Here is an 18189-nt window from a genome sequence, read left to right as displayed (position 1 = left end):
CTTGGCCAAAAATATTGGCACCCCTGCATTTCTGTCAGATAATGGACCACTTCTCCCAGAAAAGTGTTGAAATTACAAATGCTTTGGTATTCACATGTGTATTTATTTTGTTTGCATTGGAGCAACACAAAAAAACAAAAAAAACAAAAAATCCAAATCTGATATTATTTTACACAGAACTCCAAAAATGGACTGGACAAAACTATTGCCACCCTCAACTTCGTATTTGGTAGCACAACCTTTAGAAAAAATTACTGAAAGCAATCGCTTCCTGTAATCATCAATGAGTTTCTTACACCTTGCTACTGGAGTTTTGGACCACTCTTCTTTTGCAAACTGCTTCAGGTCTCTCGGATTTGAAGGGTGCCTTCTCCCAACTGCTGTTTTTACATCTCTCCACAGATGTTCTATAGGATTTAGATCTGGACTCAATGATGGCCACTTCAGAACTCTCCAGCGCTTTGTATTAAGCCAGGGGAGTCAAACTAATTTTAGCTCAGGGGCCGCATGGAGGAAAATATTTTCCTAAAGTGGGCCGGAATGGTCAAATCATGGCATGATAACTTAAAAATAAAGACAACTCCAGGTTGTTTACTTTGTTTTATTTTAGCCAAAAATAGAACAAGCCCATTCTGAAAACGTACAAATCACAAATAATCCTCTGGACAAAACACTTCCAGTTTGTTGAAAATTCTGAGGAAATTGGTGCAGCTTTAAAAACACAATTAATTTAGACTTGGTCTCAGTGTATCTACGAAGCCAGGATTAAACTTTAAGTCAGTCTTTCTGGGATTGAACAAAAAACATGACATGTAAACTCTTCTAGGTATCAAATACCTCCTCAAATCTATTCAAAAGGGTTACATTTTCTCGTTTTTGACAGAGACATTATGGGGGTGTAAGGGTGCCAAATAACGATGTGTTCGAAGCAGAAGACATAAAACAGGTTTTAAGTTTCATTTAGGCCAGGGGCTTTACTTTGTACCTCTTGCTAGTCCTAACAGAATTGCTATTGTGACATCCAGTGGTCACATTTAGAACAGCAGTTTCTTTCATTAAAAAAAATGCAGCTCATTTTAATACTTGGCAAACTCATGACGCGGGCCAGATAAAACCTGTTTGTGGGCCGGATCCGTTCGTTTGACACCCTTGTCTTAAGCCATGTTTGTGTTCTTTTTGAAGTGACCTCTGACGGAGACCCAGCTTTCTGACACTGGGCCCTACATTACGCCCCAAAATTATTTGATAGTGCTCAGATTTCATGATGCCATGCACATATTCAAGGCATCTGGTACCAGAAGCAGCAAAACAACCCCAAAAGATCAGTGAACCTCCACCATGTGTTGACTGTAGGGATGTTGAAGGCCTCATTTTGTTTTCTGTAAACAGTGTGATGTGTTTTACCAAAAAGCTACACTTTAGACTCATCTGTCCACAGGACGTTCTCTCAGAAGGATTTTGGCTTCCTTTATGTCTTTTTCATGTCTCTGTGTCAGCAGCGGGGTCCACTACCATAGCATCCCTTTTCATTGAGATGGCGACGGATAGTGCGAGCTGACAACTGTTGTACCCTGTGTCTGCAGGTCAGCCTGAATTTGTTCGGAAGTGGATTGAGGTTCTTTATCCACAGTTCTAGATCTCTGGAGATGGACTTGTAGCCTTGAGATTGTCCATGCTTTTGCACAATCTTGGTTCTCAAATCTTCTGAGAGTTCTTTGCTCTTCTTTCTTTTCTCCATGCTCAGTGTGGTATGCACAGCTTTTGTCCATTTTAACTGGCTGCTAGTGTGATTTCTATATTGCCATCACCTGTTACTTGCTACAGGTGTGTTTAATTACAAATTAAAGGAGCATCACATGCTCAGAATACAACTATTTCTTACAATTTTGACAAGGTGCCAATAATTTGGTCCAGTCCATTTTTGGAGTTCTGTGTAAAATAATATCAGATTTGGCTTTTTGGAGGGGTTTTTTTTGTGTTTTTCCAATGCAAACAAAATAAATACACATGTGAATACCAAAGCATTTGTAATTTCAACAATTTTCTGGGAGAAGTGGTACATTATCTGACAGAAATGCATGGGTGCCAATATTTTTGGCCACGACTGTGTATATATACAGTACAGGCCAAACGTTTGGACACACCTTCTCATTCACAACACAACTGATGGTCCTAACCCCATTGATAAGGCAAGAAATTCCACTAATCAACATTGATAAGGCACACCTGTGAAGTGAAAACCATTTTAGGTGACTACCTCTTGAAGCTCATCGAGAGAATGCCAAGATTGTGCAAAGCAGTAAACAGAGCAAAGGGTGGCTATTTTGAAGAAACTAGAATATAAAACATGTTTTCAGTTATTCCACCTTTTTTTGTTAAGTACATAACGCCACATGTGTTCATTCATAGTTTTGATGCCTTCAGTGACAATCTACGATGTAAATAGTCATTAAATATATATATATATATATATACATATATATATACTTATATATATATATATATATACATATATATATATACATATATATATATATATATACATATATATATATATATATATATACATATATATATATATACATATATATATACTTATATATATACATATATATATATATATATATATATATATATATATATATATATATATATATATACATATATATATATATATATATATATATACATATATATATACTTATATATATATATATACATATATATATATGTATATATATATATACTTTTTTATATATATATATATATATATATATATATATATATATATATATATATATATATATATATATATATATATATATATATATATATATATATCCCCACTGAGATAAATACCACAAGTAATCATTGGCTTTTGTTCTTTTATTCAACGTTCACAATATTGTGTCTTCATTATAATACCACACACAAATGTCAACAGGCTAAAACAATATAAAACATAACTTCCACAATTGTATTTATTTATAATATGTACATGCGCTCGTTTATCAAGAGGCCTAATCTCTCCTTTTGCTTGTTTCCAAATGTGCCTTGAGAGAGTTACATAGAAATTTCCCTTGCTTCCTTGTTACCTAGCAACTGTTGATCTTACAACCAATATACAAGTGCTGGGATTATCTTTTACATGTCACCAATGAAATAATACAGAAAAGTGGATTCTGGTTGGAGTGCTCGTTCAGATTCTCCTGTTTGTCACCTATTTGTCCCGAGCTCTGTTAGGTCAGGCTGTCCATGGTGGGGAGGAGACCGGTAGTCTGATCTATGCAGGTGCAAACTTCTTGGCCTGGGCTCTGACCCGCTTCTCATAGTCCATCCTGTTCTGACTGGAATAAAAACACAATAGTACTTTTTATAAAATTGCTTAGGGAATCTTTAAATATTTGATTATTTAATCCTGAACCCCTTGTTAACAGCATATTTACGCGGCATGCGCCAAAAACAACGGACATTTAGCCATGAAAATATTGAGAAGCTGCAGATGCTGTGTGTGCCGTGCTTCTATTTGTTCTGTCTTTTGACTCAACAAAACTGGACGGTCAAGCATTACCTTTGGTACACAGACATACACACCATCTAAAAGTTAGTTTTTTTATAACACTTTATTGCCCTCAAACATGAGATATTAAGATATTATAAAATGTTTTATTGTTAACTTAACAATACCATATTTTTGTAAAGCTTAAAAATGTAGAATTTGCTAGCATTGTTGTAAATCAGATAATGTATTAAATTTGTAGTATTGAATGCTACGTACATTTTGTTCTACAAAATAACGTGTCTAGTGCACAGTAACTAAAAAGCAAAAACTATTATTGGCTTCCATTTAAATTGTTTTTTACCTAAAAGCCTTCATATATCCAGATACTTATTACGTGACTTTGTAAAACGGTAACAAAAAATATATTTTTTAATAATAAGAACAAAACAAATAATATTGATTTAATAATTGTAGTATTGTGTACATACTGATACTATAATAGGTATCAATAGGATGGGCATCTGGATCGATCACCCCTGCGTTGCATGTTTTTGTAATGTCTGTGGTAATCTTCATTATTAACTTACAAACCCCGTTTCCATATGAGTTGGGAAATTGTGTTAGATGTAAATATAAACGGAATACAATGATTTGCAAATCATTTTCAACCCATATTCAGTTGAATATGCTACAAAGACAACATATTTGATATTCAAACTGATAAACTTTTTTTTTTTTGCAAATAATCATTAACTTTAGAATTTGATGCCAGCAACACGTGACAAAGAAGTTGGGAAAGGTGGCAATAAATACTGATAAAGTTGAGGAATGCTCATCAAACACTTATTTGGAACATCCCACAGGTGAATAGGCAAATTGGGAACAGGTGGGTGCCATGATTGGGTATAAAAGTAGATTCCATGAAATGCTCAGTCATTCACAAACAAGGATGGGGCGAGGGTCACCACTTTGTCAACAAATGCGTGAGCAAATTGTTGAACAGTTTAAGAAAAACCTTTCTCAACCAGCTATTGCAAGGAATTTAGGGATTTCACCATCTATGGTCCGTAATATCATCAAAGGGTTCAGAGAATCTGTAGAAATCACTGCACGTAAGCAGCTAAGCCCGTGACCTTCGATCCCTAAGGCTGTACTGCATCAACAAGCGACATCAGTGTGTAAAGGATATCACCATATGGGCTCAGGAACACTTCAGAAACCCACTGTCAGTAACTACAGTTGGTCTCTACATCTGTAAGTGCAAGTTAAAACTCTCCTATGCAAGGCGAAAACCGTTTATCAACGACACCCAGAAACGCTGTCGGCTTCGCTGGGCCTGAGCTCATCTAAGATGGACTGATACAAAGTGGAAAAGAGTTCTGTGGTCTGACGAGTCCACATTTCAAATTGTTTTTGGAAACTGTGGACGTCGTGTCCTCCGGACCAAAGAGGAAAAGAACCATCCGGATTGTTATAGACGCAATGTTGAAAAGCCAGCATCTGTGATGGTATGGGGGTGTATTAGTGCCCAAGACATGGGTAACTTACACATCTGTGAAGGCGCCATTAATGCTGAACGGAACATACAGGTTTTGGAGCAACATATGTTGCCAACCAAGCAACGTTACCATGGACGCCCCTGCTTATTTCAGCAGGACAATGCCAAGCCACGTGTTACATCAACGTGGCTTCATAGTAAAAGAGTGCGGGTACTAGACTGGCCTGCCTGTAGTCCAGACCTGTCTCCCATTGAAAATGTGTGGCGCATTATGAAGCCTAAAATAGCACAAGGGAGACCCCCGGACTGTTGAACAACTTAAAGGCCTACTGAAACCCACTACTACCGACCACGCAGTCTGATAGTTTATATATCAATGATGAAATCTTAACATTATAACACATGCCAATACGGCCGGGTTAACTTATAAAGTGACATTTTAAATTTGCTGCTAAACTTCCGGTTCGAAACGCCTCTGAGGATGACGTATGCGTGTGACGTAGCCCGGCGAACACGGGTATGCCTTCCACATTGAAGTCGATACGAAAAAGCTCTGTTTTCATTTCATAATTCCACAGTATTCTGGACATCTGTGTTCGTGAATCTGTTTCAATCATGTTCATTGCATTATGGAGAAGGAAGCCAAGCAAGCAAAGAAGAAAGTTGTCGGTGCGAAATGGACGTATTTTTCGAACGTAGTCAGCCACAACAGTACACAGCCGGCGCTTCTTTGTTTACATTCCCGAAAGATGCAGTCAAGATGGAAGAACTCGGATAACAGAGACTCTAACCAGGAGGACTTTTGATTTGGATACACAGACGCCTGTAGAGAACTGGGACAACACAGACTCTTACCAGGATTACTTTGATTTGGATGACAAAGACGCAGACGTGCTACTGTGAGTATGCAGCTTTGGCTTTTTTTTGCGTATGTACGTAACTTTTTTAAAATATATAAGCTTTATGAACCTTGGGTTAGGTGAACGGTCTTTTGGGCTGAGTGATTGTGTGTGTTGATCATGTGTTTGAATTGTATTGGCGTGTTCTATGGAGCTAGGAGCTAGCAGAGGAGCTAGGAGCTAGCATAACACGTACCGTACCGTACGTGCGCGTCACGTACGTAACTTTTTAAAAATATATAAGCTTTATGAACCTTGGGTTAGGTGAACGGTCTTTTGGGCTGAGTGATTGTGTGTGTTGATCAGGTGTTTGAATTGTATTGGCGTGTTCTATGGAGCTAGGAGCTAGCAGAGGAGCTAGGAGCTAGCATAACAAACACGCAGGTGTTATTATGCAGGATTAATTTGTGGCATATTAAATATAAGCCTGGTTGTGTTGTGGCTAATAGAGTATATATATGTCTTGTGTTTATTTACTGTTGTAGTCATTCCCAGCTGAATATCAGGTACCGTGAGTATGCAGCCTTGGCTGCTAAACATTCGATAACTTGACCGTATGTGCGCGTCACGTACGTAACTTTTTAAAAATATATAAGCTTTATGAACCTTGGGTTAGGTAAACGGTCTTTTGGGCTGAGTGATTGTGTGTGTTGATCAGGTGTTTGTATTGTATTGGCGTGTTCTATGGAGCTAGGAGCTAGCAGAGGAGCTAGGAGCTAGCATAACAAACACGCAGGTGTTTTTATGCAGGATTAATTTGTGGCATATTAAATATAAGCCTGGTTGTGTTGTGGCTAATAGAGTATATATATGTCTTGTGTTTATTTACTGTTGTAGTCATTCCCAGCTGAATATCAGGTCACCCCCGGCTCTCACAGCATCTTCCCTATCTGAATAGCTTCAACTCCCCACTAGTCCTTCACTTGCACTTTACTCATCCACAAATCTTTCATCCTCGCTCAAAGGCCTACTGAAAAATTCATTTCAGTAGGCCTTTAAAGGCCTACTGAAATGAATTTTTTTTATTTAAACGGGGATAGCAGATCTATTCTATGTGTCATACTTGATCATTTCGCGATATTGCCATATTTTTGCTGAAAGGATTTAGTATAGAACAACGACGATAAAGATTGCAACTTTTGGTATCTGATAAAAAAAAAGGCTTGCCCCTACCGGAAGTAGCGTGACGTAGTCAGTTGAACATATACGCAAAGTTCCCTATTGTTTACAATGATGGCCGCATGAAGTGAGAGAGATTCGGACCGAGAAAGCGACAATTTCCCCATTAATTTGAGCGAGGATGAAAGATTTGTGGATGAGTAAAGTGCAAGTGAAGGACTAGTGGGGAGTTGAAGCTATTCAGATAGGGAAGATGCTGTAAGAGCCGGGGGTGACCTGATATTCAGCTGGGAATGACTACAACAGTAAATAAACACAAGACATATATATACTCTATTAGCCACAACACAACCAGGCTTATATTTAATATGCCACAAATTAATCCTGCATAAAAACACCTGCGTGTTTGTTATGCTAGCTCCTAGCTCCTCTGCTAGCTCCTAGCTCCATAGAACACGCCAATACAATTCAAACACCTGATCAACACACACCATCACTCAGCCCAAAAGACCGTTTCCTTAACCCAAGGTTCATAAAGCTTATATATTTTTAAAAAGTTACGTACGTGACGCGCACGTAGGTACGGTATGTGTTATGCTAGCTCCTCTGCTAGCTCCTAGCTCCATAGAACACGCCAATACAATTCAAACACATGATCAACACACACAATCACTCAGCCCAAAAGACCGTTCACCTAATCCAAGGTTCATAAAGCTTATATATTTTTAAAAAGTTACGTACGTGACGCGCACGTAGGTACGGTACGTGTTATGCTAGCTCCTCTGCTAGCTCCTAGCTCCATAGAACACGCCAATACAATTCAAACACATGATCAACACACACAATCACTCAGCCCAAAAGACCGTTCACCTAACCCAAGGTTCATAAAGCTTATATATTTTAAAAAAGTTACGTACATACGCAAAAAAAAGCCAAAGCTGCATACTCACAGTAGCACGTCTGCGTCTTTGTCATCCAAATCAAAGTAATCCTGGTAAGAGTCTGTGTTGTCCCAGTTCTCTACAGGCGTCTGTGTATCCAAATCAAAAGTCCTCCTGGTTAGAGTCTCTGTTATCCGAGTTCTTCCATCTTGACTGCATCTTTCGGGAATGTAAACAAAGAAGCGCCGGCTGTGTACTGTTGTGGCTGACTACGTTCGAAAAATACGTCCATTTCGCACCGACAACTTTCTTCTTTGCTTGCTTGGCTTCCTTCTCCATAATGCAATGAACATGATTGAAACAGATTCACGAACACAGATGTCCAGAATACTGTGGAATTATGAAATGAAAACAGAGCTTTTTCGTATCGACTTCAATGTGGAAGGCATACCCGTGTTCGCCGGGCTACGTCACGCGCATACGTCATCCTCAGAGGCGTTTCGAACCGGAAGTTTAGCGGCAAATTTAAAATGTCACTTTATAAGTTAACCCGGCCGTATTGGCATGTGTTATAATGTTAAGATTTCATCATTGATATATAAACTATCAGACTGCGTGGTCGGTAGTAGTGGCTTTCAGTAGGCCTTTAAGCTGTACATCAAGCAAGAATGGGAAAGAATTCCACCTGAGAAGCTTCAAAAATGTGTCTCCTCAGTTCCCAAACGTTTACTGAGTGTTGTTAAAAGGAAAGGCCATGTAACACAGTGGTGAACATGCCCTTTCCCAACTACTTTGGCACGTGTTGCAGTAATGAAATTCTAAGTTGATTATTATTTGCAAAAAATAAATAAAGTTTGAGTTTGAACATCAAATATGTTGTCTTTGTAGTGCATTCAATTGAATATGGGTTGAAAAGAATTTGCAAATCATTGTATTCCGTTTATATTTACATCTAACACAATTTCCCAACTCATATGGAAACGGGGTTTGTACTATGTGTACAGTACAGGCCAGAAGTTTGGACACACCTTCTCATTCAATGAGTTTTCTTTATTTTCATGACTATTTACATTGTAGATTGTCACTGAAGGCATCAAAACTATGAATGAAGACATGTGGAGTTATGTACTTAACAAAAAAAGGTTAAATAACTGAAAACATCCTAGTTTCTTCAAAATAGCCACCCTTTGCTCTGATTACTGCTTTGCACACTCTTGGAATTTTCTCGATGAGCTTCAAGAGGTAGTCACCTGAAATGGTTTTCACTTCACAGGTGCGCTTGAAGCTCATCGAGAGAATTCCACGAGTGTACAAAACAGCAATCAGAGCAAAGGGTGGCTATTTTGAAGAAACTAGAATATAAAACGTTTTCAGTTATTTTTCCTTTTTTTTGTTAAGTACATAACTCCACATGTCTTCATTCATAGTTTTGATGCCTTCAGTGACAATCTACAATGTATAGTCATGACAATAAAGAAAACACATTGAATGAGAAGGTGTGTCCAAACTTTTGGCCTGTACTGTATATCTCAGATGCATGGCAATGTATATGTTGGGGTCCATGGCAAGGTTCTGAACTGAAAAAGCTGGTGAAACCCTTCTCTGAGGGAAATGTGTGTAAGGATTTACTGTGAAAATCCAAATTAAAATCCATCAAGGAGTCATCACTAAAAGGTAATCAATCATACCAGTAGATTGTGTAAGCCTCTGCTTGTGCTGGGTCTTGAATGTTGGGCTCGTTCAGCAGCTCCTGGATTCCCAACAGGATCTAAAATGTGATTAAAGTTAGCAATGTAATGACTGGGGGCACGTGATCTAATATGCTGTGTAACTACGCTGAATATGCAGGAAGACCACACGGCCAACGAGATCCTGTATGCACTCTAAACTAACAAACCTGTTTGATGGTGATGGCAGGCCTCCAATCTTTGTCCTCCTCCAGGATGGACAGACACACGGTGCCAGATGGGTAGACATTTGGATGGAATATTGGCGGCTCAAACTTGCCTGATTGGTGGGGAAAACAAAATGTCCAAAAGAGTTTCCTCAAATAGAATCAAACTTACTGTATATCACCAAAGTGAGTACGCCGCTTATATACTCAGGGCTTTGAATCGATCGCAACTGGACTGTTCAGATTGTCTTAGAAGACGTACAGTGACTCATCCGAGCAGGCTTCATCCATTCATGCTCTCAGGCGTAGTCTAAAATTATTTTTACATGCACAAAATCTATTCAATCCAATCTAAACCTTGGTTGAATTCCAAATCCACTGTTTACATGGACACTATATCAATTGATCCAATCATGATGTGTGTATATATACAAGCGTTTAATCAGACTAAACCATCCGGTTGTTCTTTTTTGGGAAAAAGGAGAAACTCATTTGTAATATGTTGTAAAGAAACGCTGCACGTCCTCAGCACATTTGCTCCTTGGTCGCCACATATTTAATTTTCCTCCATTACTTTCATGGGGCGGTATAGCTCGGTTGGTAGAGCGGCCGTGCCAGCAACTTGAGGGTTGCAGGTTCGATCCCCGCTTCCGCCATCCTAGTCACTGCCGTTGTGTCCTTGGGCAAGACACTTTACCCACCTGCTCCCAGTGCCACCCACACTGGTTTGAATGTAACTTAGATATTGGGTTTCACTATGTAAAGCGCTTTGAGTCACTTGAGAAAAAGCGCTATATAAATGTAATTCACTTCACTTCACTTCACTTCATGGACTTGTTTTTACAACTCTGTTTTAACCTTTCAACTGTCAAAAAGTTATCTTACTGATTTGAAAAAGAAGGTTGTGTCAGTGCCACACCAATTATGTCCTAAACATGTGCAGTGAATTTGATTTTACCCCAACGAATGAATTAAATTTATTTCCGAATGGACCATATCAAATGAGACTCTTCTGATTGACGTGTTTTATATGCAGCATTTTTCATCTGATTTGGCCTTTATTCTAATTGTTTCCATGGCTTGAGAGGGTGTACTAGATCCAACATACTTAACAGTGGGTACAAAAGTAGTCAGACCCCTTTAAATGTTTAACTCTTTGTTTCATTGCAGCCATTTGCTAAAATCAAAAAAGTTCATTTTATTTCTCATTGATGTACACTCAGCACCCCATATTGACAGAGAAAAACAGAAATGTAGAACTTTTTGCAAATGTATCAAATATCAAAAAGTACATATACAAAAGTATTAGAGGGGAACTGCACTTTTTTTTAAATGATGCCTATCGTTCACAATCACAAGAGACAAGAAGACAAAAGGATTTAGTTTTTTTCGCTTTCTAACATAAAAATTGGCTCGTTCTACATGGCTAGCAATGCAGCTGATGGGAGCAATCATTTCTACCTCAAAATCACTTTTGAAAATGCATTCAAAAACCGTCAACAATACTTCATTTACGTTCGGTAACCTGTATAATAGTACAATAATCTTCTCAATTCCCCCCAAAAACGGATGAACTCGCTGGACTATATGGACAATATAACACACATCCATAAATGTGAATGCATATACAAACGTGCAATATACATATCTGTACAGTAAATCTGTTTATCTGCACCTTCTTTTGTAAATGCAAACACTCTGTACCTTATTGCTCTTTTATCCTACACTACAACGAGCTAATGCAACGGAATTTCGTTCTTATCTGTACTGTAAAGTTCAAATTTGAATGACAATAAAGGAAGTCTAAGTCTAAGTCTAATAACCAAGCTGTAGCGACATTGTTATTGTAAGAGCGAACACTGAAGAACTCTTTTCTAGCGTTCTAACACATCGGCGTGCTACGGTATAGGGAAGCGTTGGTTTTCATCCAGGATGGCTTTAAAGGGGTCTGAATACTTTCCGTTCCCACTGTATTCCCTAAGGTTGAAGTTGGGCCAGAGGTCTATCCATCATATAGAACTGACATGTTGGATCTAGCACCATCCTCTGATACATGAGCTGTCCTATCTAAAAGGTGTTGCTCACTGACTGAGCGACTCCGTGCGGAATGTCCTCAGTCATAAAACCCCACAATCCCTGCGTGTTGTTTACATTTTTTGGTCATGGCGCCGGAAGTTGAGCTGCTTTCCCGGCTTGTTTTGCAAAGCAGTAATCTTTAGAGATGGTATGTACGGCCATTTAATGGTACTAGAGACAAGAAAGGGGAATATTACTAATAATTGTATTTGTTTTGGTGACTAAATAATGTAATGCAGCAGTGTTTTTTCTGACGAGAGTGCGTGGAGGAGTCCACACGGTAGGGCTGCACAAATAATCAACATCAAATCAACATTTAGGTTTTAATTAGTGCTATAAATAACTGCAAGAGGTGGAGGTTTTTTTTTATTATTCGCCATCACCGCCATTTGAGTGACAGACATGTTCGCCAATCAGAAGTTTATTCATGTCTCCCATCAAACGGAGAAAGAGGTCTCACTCTATGCATCGCTCTCAGCAGAGCCATGTATAGAGAGCGTATGGCCAACTCGGTTTCAAAGTTGGCCTCAAAATAATGGGGCTTTAGACCAATCATTTAGGAGATCCTCTGGCCATACTCTCTCTGATTGGTCAAAAACCCATCACGTTACTACAGGCTGTTATTTTGAGGCCAACTTTGAAACCGAATTGCCCATATCCTCTTTATACACGGCTATGTCTCTTAGCACCTGAGTGTGCTTATTTACAGTAGAAGTAACTGAGTGCAGTGAGCCCTCTTTTCAGTCATCCACAATCTTTGTCTCGGTGGGCAGAGAGTGAGCGTGCCAGCTTTACACACAGGAAGCATGAACAGAAAGCCTCACGACTTGCCGCAAAGTAACAAATATTAAGAGGAAAAATATGATTACAAAGCCAAATGTGCCGTTACGTTATTATTTTAGCTTCAAACTGAATGGGCAATCAACAAATAAAAATAAAATGTCCAAGCTACATTTTCCAACTGGGAAAAAAATGCACTTTAAGATATAGAATATTTGTTTTAGTAAAATGTTTGCTTCCAGAAATGAGTTTTTTGTTTATTAATTTAAGATAACTAAGCTATTTACCTTCCAACTATAGTACAATGGTACACAATTCTACAGTAATGACAAATAAAGATTGATATTATTTCAAATGGTTACTTGCAGTAATTCCATATATTAGGATTAAATTACATTACAAAGACTGTAGTTTTTATCGGTTATTTCTTCAGTTTAAGAGCATGATGTAGACACAAGCTCTGAGTCTGTCCGCGTAAAGCTAAATATTTTTGTAAGTAAATTATTGCATATTGTTCTAAAGTGTGGCACCTTCACTCACGAATGTTGATTGACAATCTGAAAGTAAAATGTCTTCCTTCGCTTATTTTCTCTGTGTTATGCATTTATATATATAAAATATAGAAAGTGCAAAATTGAATCACAATTTTGGAAAGAAAAATTGCAATTAGGTTTTACAAAAAAATCTTGCAGCCCTACCGCACGGTCTTCAATTGTGAGCTTGGACTACGTTTCGCCCAAGTATGTTTAGGCCTTAAACTTAAAATGACTCAAACAGCCATTATAGTCTAAATTGTACACTGATGTTATATCCATTTCTATTGTATTGTCCTCTGATGATAGTTGCTTAAAGGAGCGCATTCACTTTTGTGAGATACTGTAATATAGATTAAGATGGTTGTGACATTGTGCTGCAGTTTGTCATGGGGCAGCTGTGAGTGTACTCACATTTAGGCGGAGAGGAGGGGTAGTCATCTTTGAAGAGCATTCTGAGTTTATACAGTCCTCCCTCCCACAAGGTCTGACAAAAAAGAAAAATAATATTTTTCAGCAAAAAAAAACCCACTGACAAAACACATTGACATTAAATGACATCTGCTGGGGAAAACCAGTTGTTATGCAAATTATTAAACTGTACTTCTAGGCAAATACACAGGCCTTGCAGCGTTCTGCTCAAAGGCTTTGAAAGACATGCCACCAAGTTTTATAATCATTAGATACTTATGGGTGAGGTCTCTGCAAAGATTCTTGATGGCAGAACATTGTTTCAATTAATCTTGCTCAAATTTTACACTTGTGCTTGTCAGCTGTTTATCAGCTGAATATGCTAAAGCTACAGCATGTGTTTTGCAGAACACTTTGAACAGTGGCCAATAAAGGCAAACACGCAGCAAGGTTTAAATGCTCCAAACACAGGAATGATTCAAAACCAAAAATCATAAACTGGGAAATCCTACAAATTAACAATGCTGCAAAATGTTGCAAATGCTAAAAACACAAAAAAAAAAAACCTGCATGAGACATATGCTGCAAGTTCCCGGAACATAAGAGGTTTGCCATGGAGCACTTTGTCTCATTTTAATTATTATTATGAGCTACGAAAAATTGTTGTTCGTAAATATTAAAACAAAAATATTGCAACCGTGTTGAACAAAGACATCAAAGAATGATGTCAGCCTTTTAGAAATTATGCTCATGTCTTCAAAGATGGTTTAAAGACTGGTGGGCTGGTAAATTTATTTTTTGTTGCAGCATTTGTTTCATGCTTTTGTTTTTTTGTCCAACATTGTTTATTTGCAGCAATTTTTTCAGTGGCATGTTTTATTGTGTGTTATTGAGTTTTGGACCATTTCTGTGCTTGAAGCGCTTGCCCAGTCAGCCACCGTAGCATTGTGCTGTATGAGAAATTTCAAGTCAATTAAGATCTGCCATGTAGTGTATTTGTCAGATAAATAATAGCACTGACTACACAACCAAATGATCACCCTTGTATATAGCAGCTCAGGAGTAAAGGATTCACACCATGGGTGTCCTAATTTTTTTGCACTTTGCCTCACAATGACTACGTTTTTATACTGCAGGCCAAAGTGAACCAAACCTGATTGTTTCTAAATCTGACTTTTAGTTTACAAGTACCGGTAAAATGTGATCTTCATCGCACTCCAGTATAAACGCGTACAGGCCCCAAATGTGGCCCCAACATCACTTGCATGCCCAGTTCAATAAAGTGATAACAAAGAAAGTTGACCGGTTTTCGTAAAAGGAGGAGGAAGCCGCTACAACAAGAGAAAACATGGATACCACAAATCAGCGTGTTAGTGTATTTGTGCCATGGCTGTTGTGTAGAGGAAGTGGACCGATGACGGAAAACAACTGCAGGAGGAGGAAGAGAATTGCAAAAAGGAAAGTGATCGTGCTGTGCACACAAATGACGTAGCGCAACCAAAGATGACGTAAACATCGCAAACAGGTCGCATTGCCGTTCAGGCCCAGTTTACACTGCACACCAAATCAGATTTTTTTTGCCCTCAAGTGACACAGATGGCATCTTTTTGTCAGTCTAAACACTCCAAAGTGCTTAATTTTTGTTTTTGCCTCAGATTTGGGCCACATCAACCGGTAGTCGGAATCCAATTGGAATCTGGTCTTCAAATGTGACCTGATTGCTACTTTTTCACCATCTTTGGGTGAGCTACGTCTTTTGTGTGCACAGGAAAAGTACTTGCAACACAACATCCAGTTTCGGTGAGTCTTTTGGCAGCGGAATTTTCTGTGCATCACGAGTCAATAGTGCGCAAATAATAGGCTATATATACATACAGTACAGGTCAAAAGGTTGGACACACCTTCTCATTCAATGCATTTTCTTTATTTTCATGACTATTTATATTGTAGATTGTCACTGAAGGCATCAAAACTATGAATGAACACATGTGGAGTTATGTACTTAACAAAATAAGGTGAAATAACTGAAAACATGTTTTATATTCTAGTTTCTTCAAAATAGCCACCCTTTGCTCTGATTACTGCTTTGCACACTCTTGGCATTCTCTCGATGAGCTTCAAGAGGTCGTCACCTTTCCTTTTAGTGTGATTAAATTAATTCCTTTTCCGGTTGACCTATGACGTCACCCTAGCCATTTGCGAATCCTTACAAATTGTTTTAACTGATGTCCGCTGTAATATTGGCACAATTTACAAATATTACGTCTCTAATGGCTATGCTGATGTTAAATAGCAGACAGCATCAAGAAATTCTCTTAGATTGCGCTACAAACATGACCCCACTGCCAACAGTGTATTTGCGCTGATGCAGGTCGGATGCAATGAAAGACCAGCGGAAGAGTTTTTACGAAGGAATTTTCAGACGAAAATCATTCAAACAAAACTTCTGAATGTCTTAAAGTTCATCCAAAAGGCTCTGTGGTTTGATGGAAGGAGTTTTAAAACCGAAGGAAAAGGCCGCTCGTGCCCCGACGATATCCAGATGATGGTTGCTATTGTTCTGCACTATCTTCCCAGTAGTGCGGAAAGTTAATAAGTTGACTTGCATAAATGCAGCGTGAAGAGCTTTGTGTACGCTTTATTTAATATACCTGCTTCATTCTATTTAATCTCATTCGTACTTCGTTCGGGAGTCCGAATTAAGCCGGCGTTCTCCATTTCCTTAGCTACCCTCTTAAACAAATCTGTTTCTTTTTTCAACCATCGATGCACTTCAAAATGTTGTGTTCTTTTAATTTGTGAAGCAAATCCTCTTCATTACAATTGTTGCTATGTTTTTATTGAATGGTATCTGCTTGTTGTGTCCCGCGCGTTGAGACTGGCGCATGCGGGTATGAAGGGTCATCTCCGGCCGCACACACGCCCTTGAGAGATCTGGTTTCCAATCGCATAATCCAAGTGCGTTCATCTGACTTTTCAAAAATCCAACACGATCGGATTAAGGTGTTTCCATGGGCTGCAATAAGCTTATTTAGAGCCGAGCTATTTGAGAAGTCGGACTAATTTAGTACATGGACAGGTACTGAGTGTCAACATAGTCTTAGACCGAAGTCACATTTGAAAAGATCAAATTCTGCTCAGTGGCCTTGTGGTTAGAGTGTCCGCCCTGAGATCGGTAGGTCGTGAGTTCAACCCCCAGCCGAGTCATACTAAAGACTATAAAAATGGGACCCATTACCTCCCTGCTTGGCACTCAGCATCAAAGGTTGGGGGTTAAATCACCAAAACTATTCCCGGGCGTGGCCACCGCTGCTGCTCACTGCTCCCCTCACCTCCCAGGGGGTGGAACAAGGGGATGGTCAAATGCAGAGGTTAATTTCACCACACCTAGTGTGTGTGTGACTATCATTGGTACTTTTAACTTTATTCCAAATCGAGTCAGACTACCTCCTGACGTGGCCCAAATCTGATGCGAAAATATCAAATTTGAAGCACTTTGGAGCGTTTAGACTGGCAAAAAATACCCAATCCGTTGTCACTTGAGGGCAAAACACTTCAGATTTGGTGTCCAGTGTAAACATGAATTATGAACATGATATGTGACCCCTTACTCCTTTCTTTCCCGGAATGGCACACTCCCAGTTCATCAGATTCATGGTCCCATCAGGATTCTTGGTAGGCACTGCCACAAAACCCTGTGTGAGAGAGAAATATTTCAATCTCAACTTGTGTTCATTTATGATGGTAGTAAAGCCACTACTTACAAATGGGTGGTCTTTCCTCCAAGCTTTGCGCTCTTGGGACAGTCTGCTTAGAGCAATGCCAGACATTACTGCTCATTTACCCCTTCACTGGAAATAACACATTTACACCAAATTAATAATGAAATCTACACCAAAGAATGTTGCTTTCACAAAAGACAACACGTCAGCAAATGACGAGTCGTCGCACACGTTAAGAGCCATATGACAGTGTTCATTTACCGGTTAAAAAGGGACAATCGGTAGGAAGTGGATGGAATTACTTGACTCGGCATACATTCACAAACTCCTCCTTACCAATTCAAATGTAAAACGACGTAAATCTTCAAGCCAAGCTCACTGATTATTGTAGGGGTAAATGTGAAAATGTTGGATGTGTTGTTACGATTGAGCCGTGCTAGCGGCGACCGAAGAAAACACCCTTCGTCGTTGGAAGAAAAACACAAATAATGGACCACTAGGGACGTAAATGACACCGATTAAACCTCACTTTGTTTAACATTCCTCTGGTCGTCTAAAACGAACTTGCTGGTGTTACTGTTGCCAGAGGTGTCGTATATGGAGCAAAATAACCCGTCTCGAGTTCTCGTTATAGTGGCTAGCATTTGGCGAAAAAAAGAGGACCCCAATTTGTTTATTTCGGGAGGACCTTCAGGCAGTTTGATGGACAACCCAGGGACGTGATATACGTAATCGTCCAAGGCTGGCGGCCATCTTTGTTGTGACGCTGAACTGACGAAGTCCTTAAAATGAGTGCCTAAGATCCCAAACTTGCCCACATTTTCTACATAGCGATATTATTTTTGGGACACTAAGAAATCGAAAACATTTTTAA

At 38.9% G+C, this 18189-nt stretch overlaps 1 protein-coding gene across 2 annotated transcripts; it reads right to left on the bottom strand.

Moving 5' to 3' along the window:
• Nucleotides 1-2875: 2875 nt before the first annotated feature.
• LOC133642977 (SUMO-conjugating enzyme UBC9-like) lies at nucleotides 2876-18009 on the bottom strand. Of its 2 annotated transcripts, none has more exons than XM_062037400.1 (7): nucleotides 17577-18009; nucleotides 17358-17444; nucleotides 17205-17288; nucleotides 13597-13669; nucleotides 9797-9906; nucleotides 9588-9667; nucleotides 2876-3347 (listed from the first exon to the last, which is right to left on the bottom strand). In XM_062037400.1, the coding sequence occupies exons 2-7, from the start codon at nucleotides 17421-17423 to the stop codon at nucleotides 3284-3286; spliced, it is 477 nt and encodes a 158-aa protein (XP_061893384.1). In that variant the 5' UTR covers nucleotides 17424-17444; nucleotides 17577-18009; the 3' UTR covers nucleotides 2876-3283. The 2 variants fall into 2 exon arrangements, with proteins under 2 accessions (XP_061893384.1, XP_061893383.1); XM_062037399.1 differs by having other exon boundaries at nucleotides 17652-18007.
• Between the last annotated feature and the right edge of the window lie 180 nt (nucleotides 18010-18189).

Source organism: Entelurus aequoreus, linkage group LG25 (assembly GCF_033978785.1).
Source record: "Entelurus aequoreus isolate RoL-2023_Sb linkage group LG25, RoL_Eaeq_v1.1, whole genome shotgun sequence".
Taxonomy (NCBI): Eukaryota; Metazoa; Chordata; class Actinopteri; order Syngnathiformes; family Syngnathidae; genus Entelurus; species Entelurus aequoreus.
This window is presented reverse-complemented; position numbering and strand designations above follow the sequence as displayed.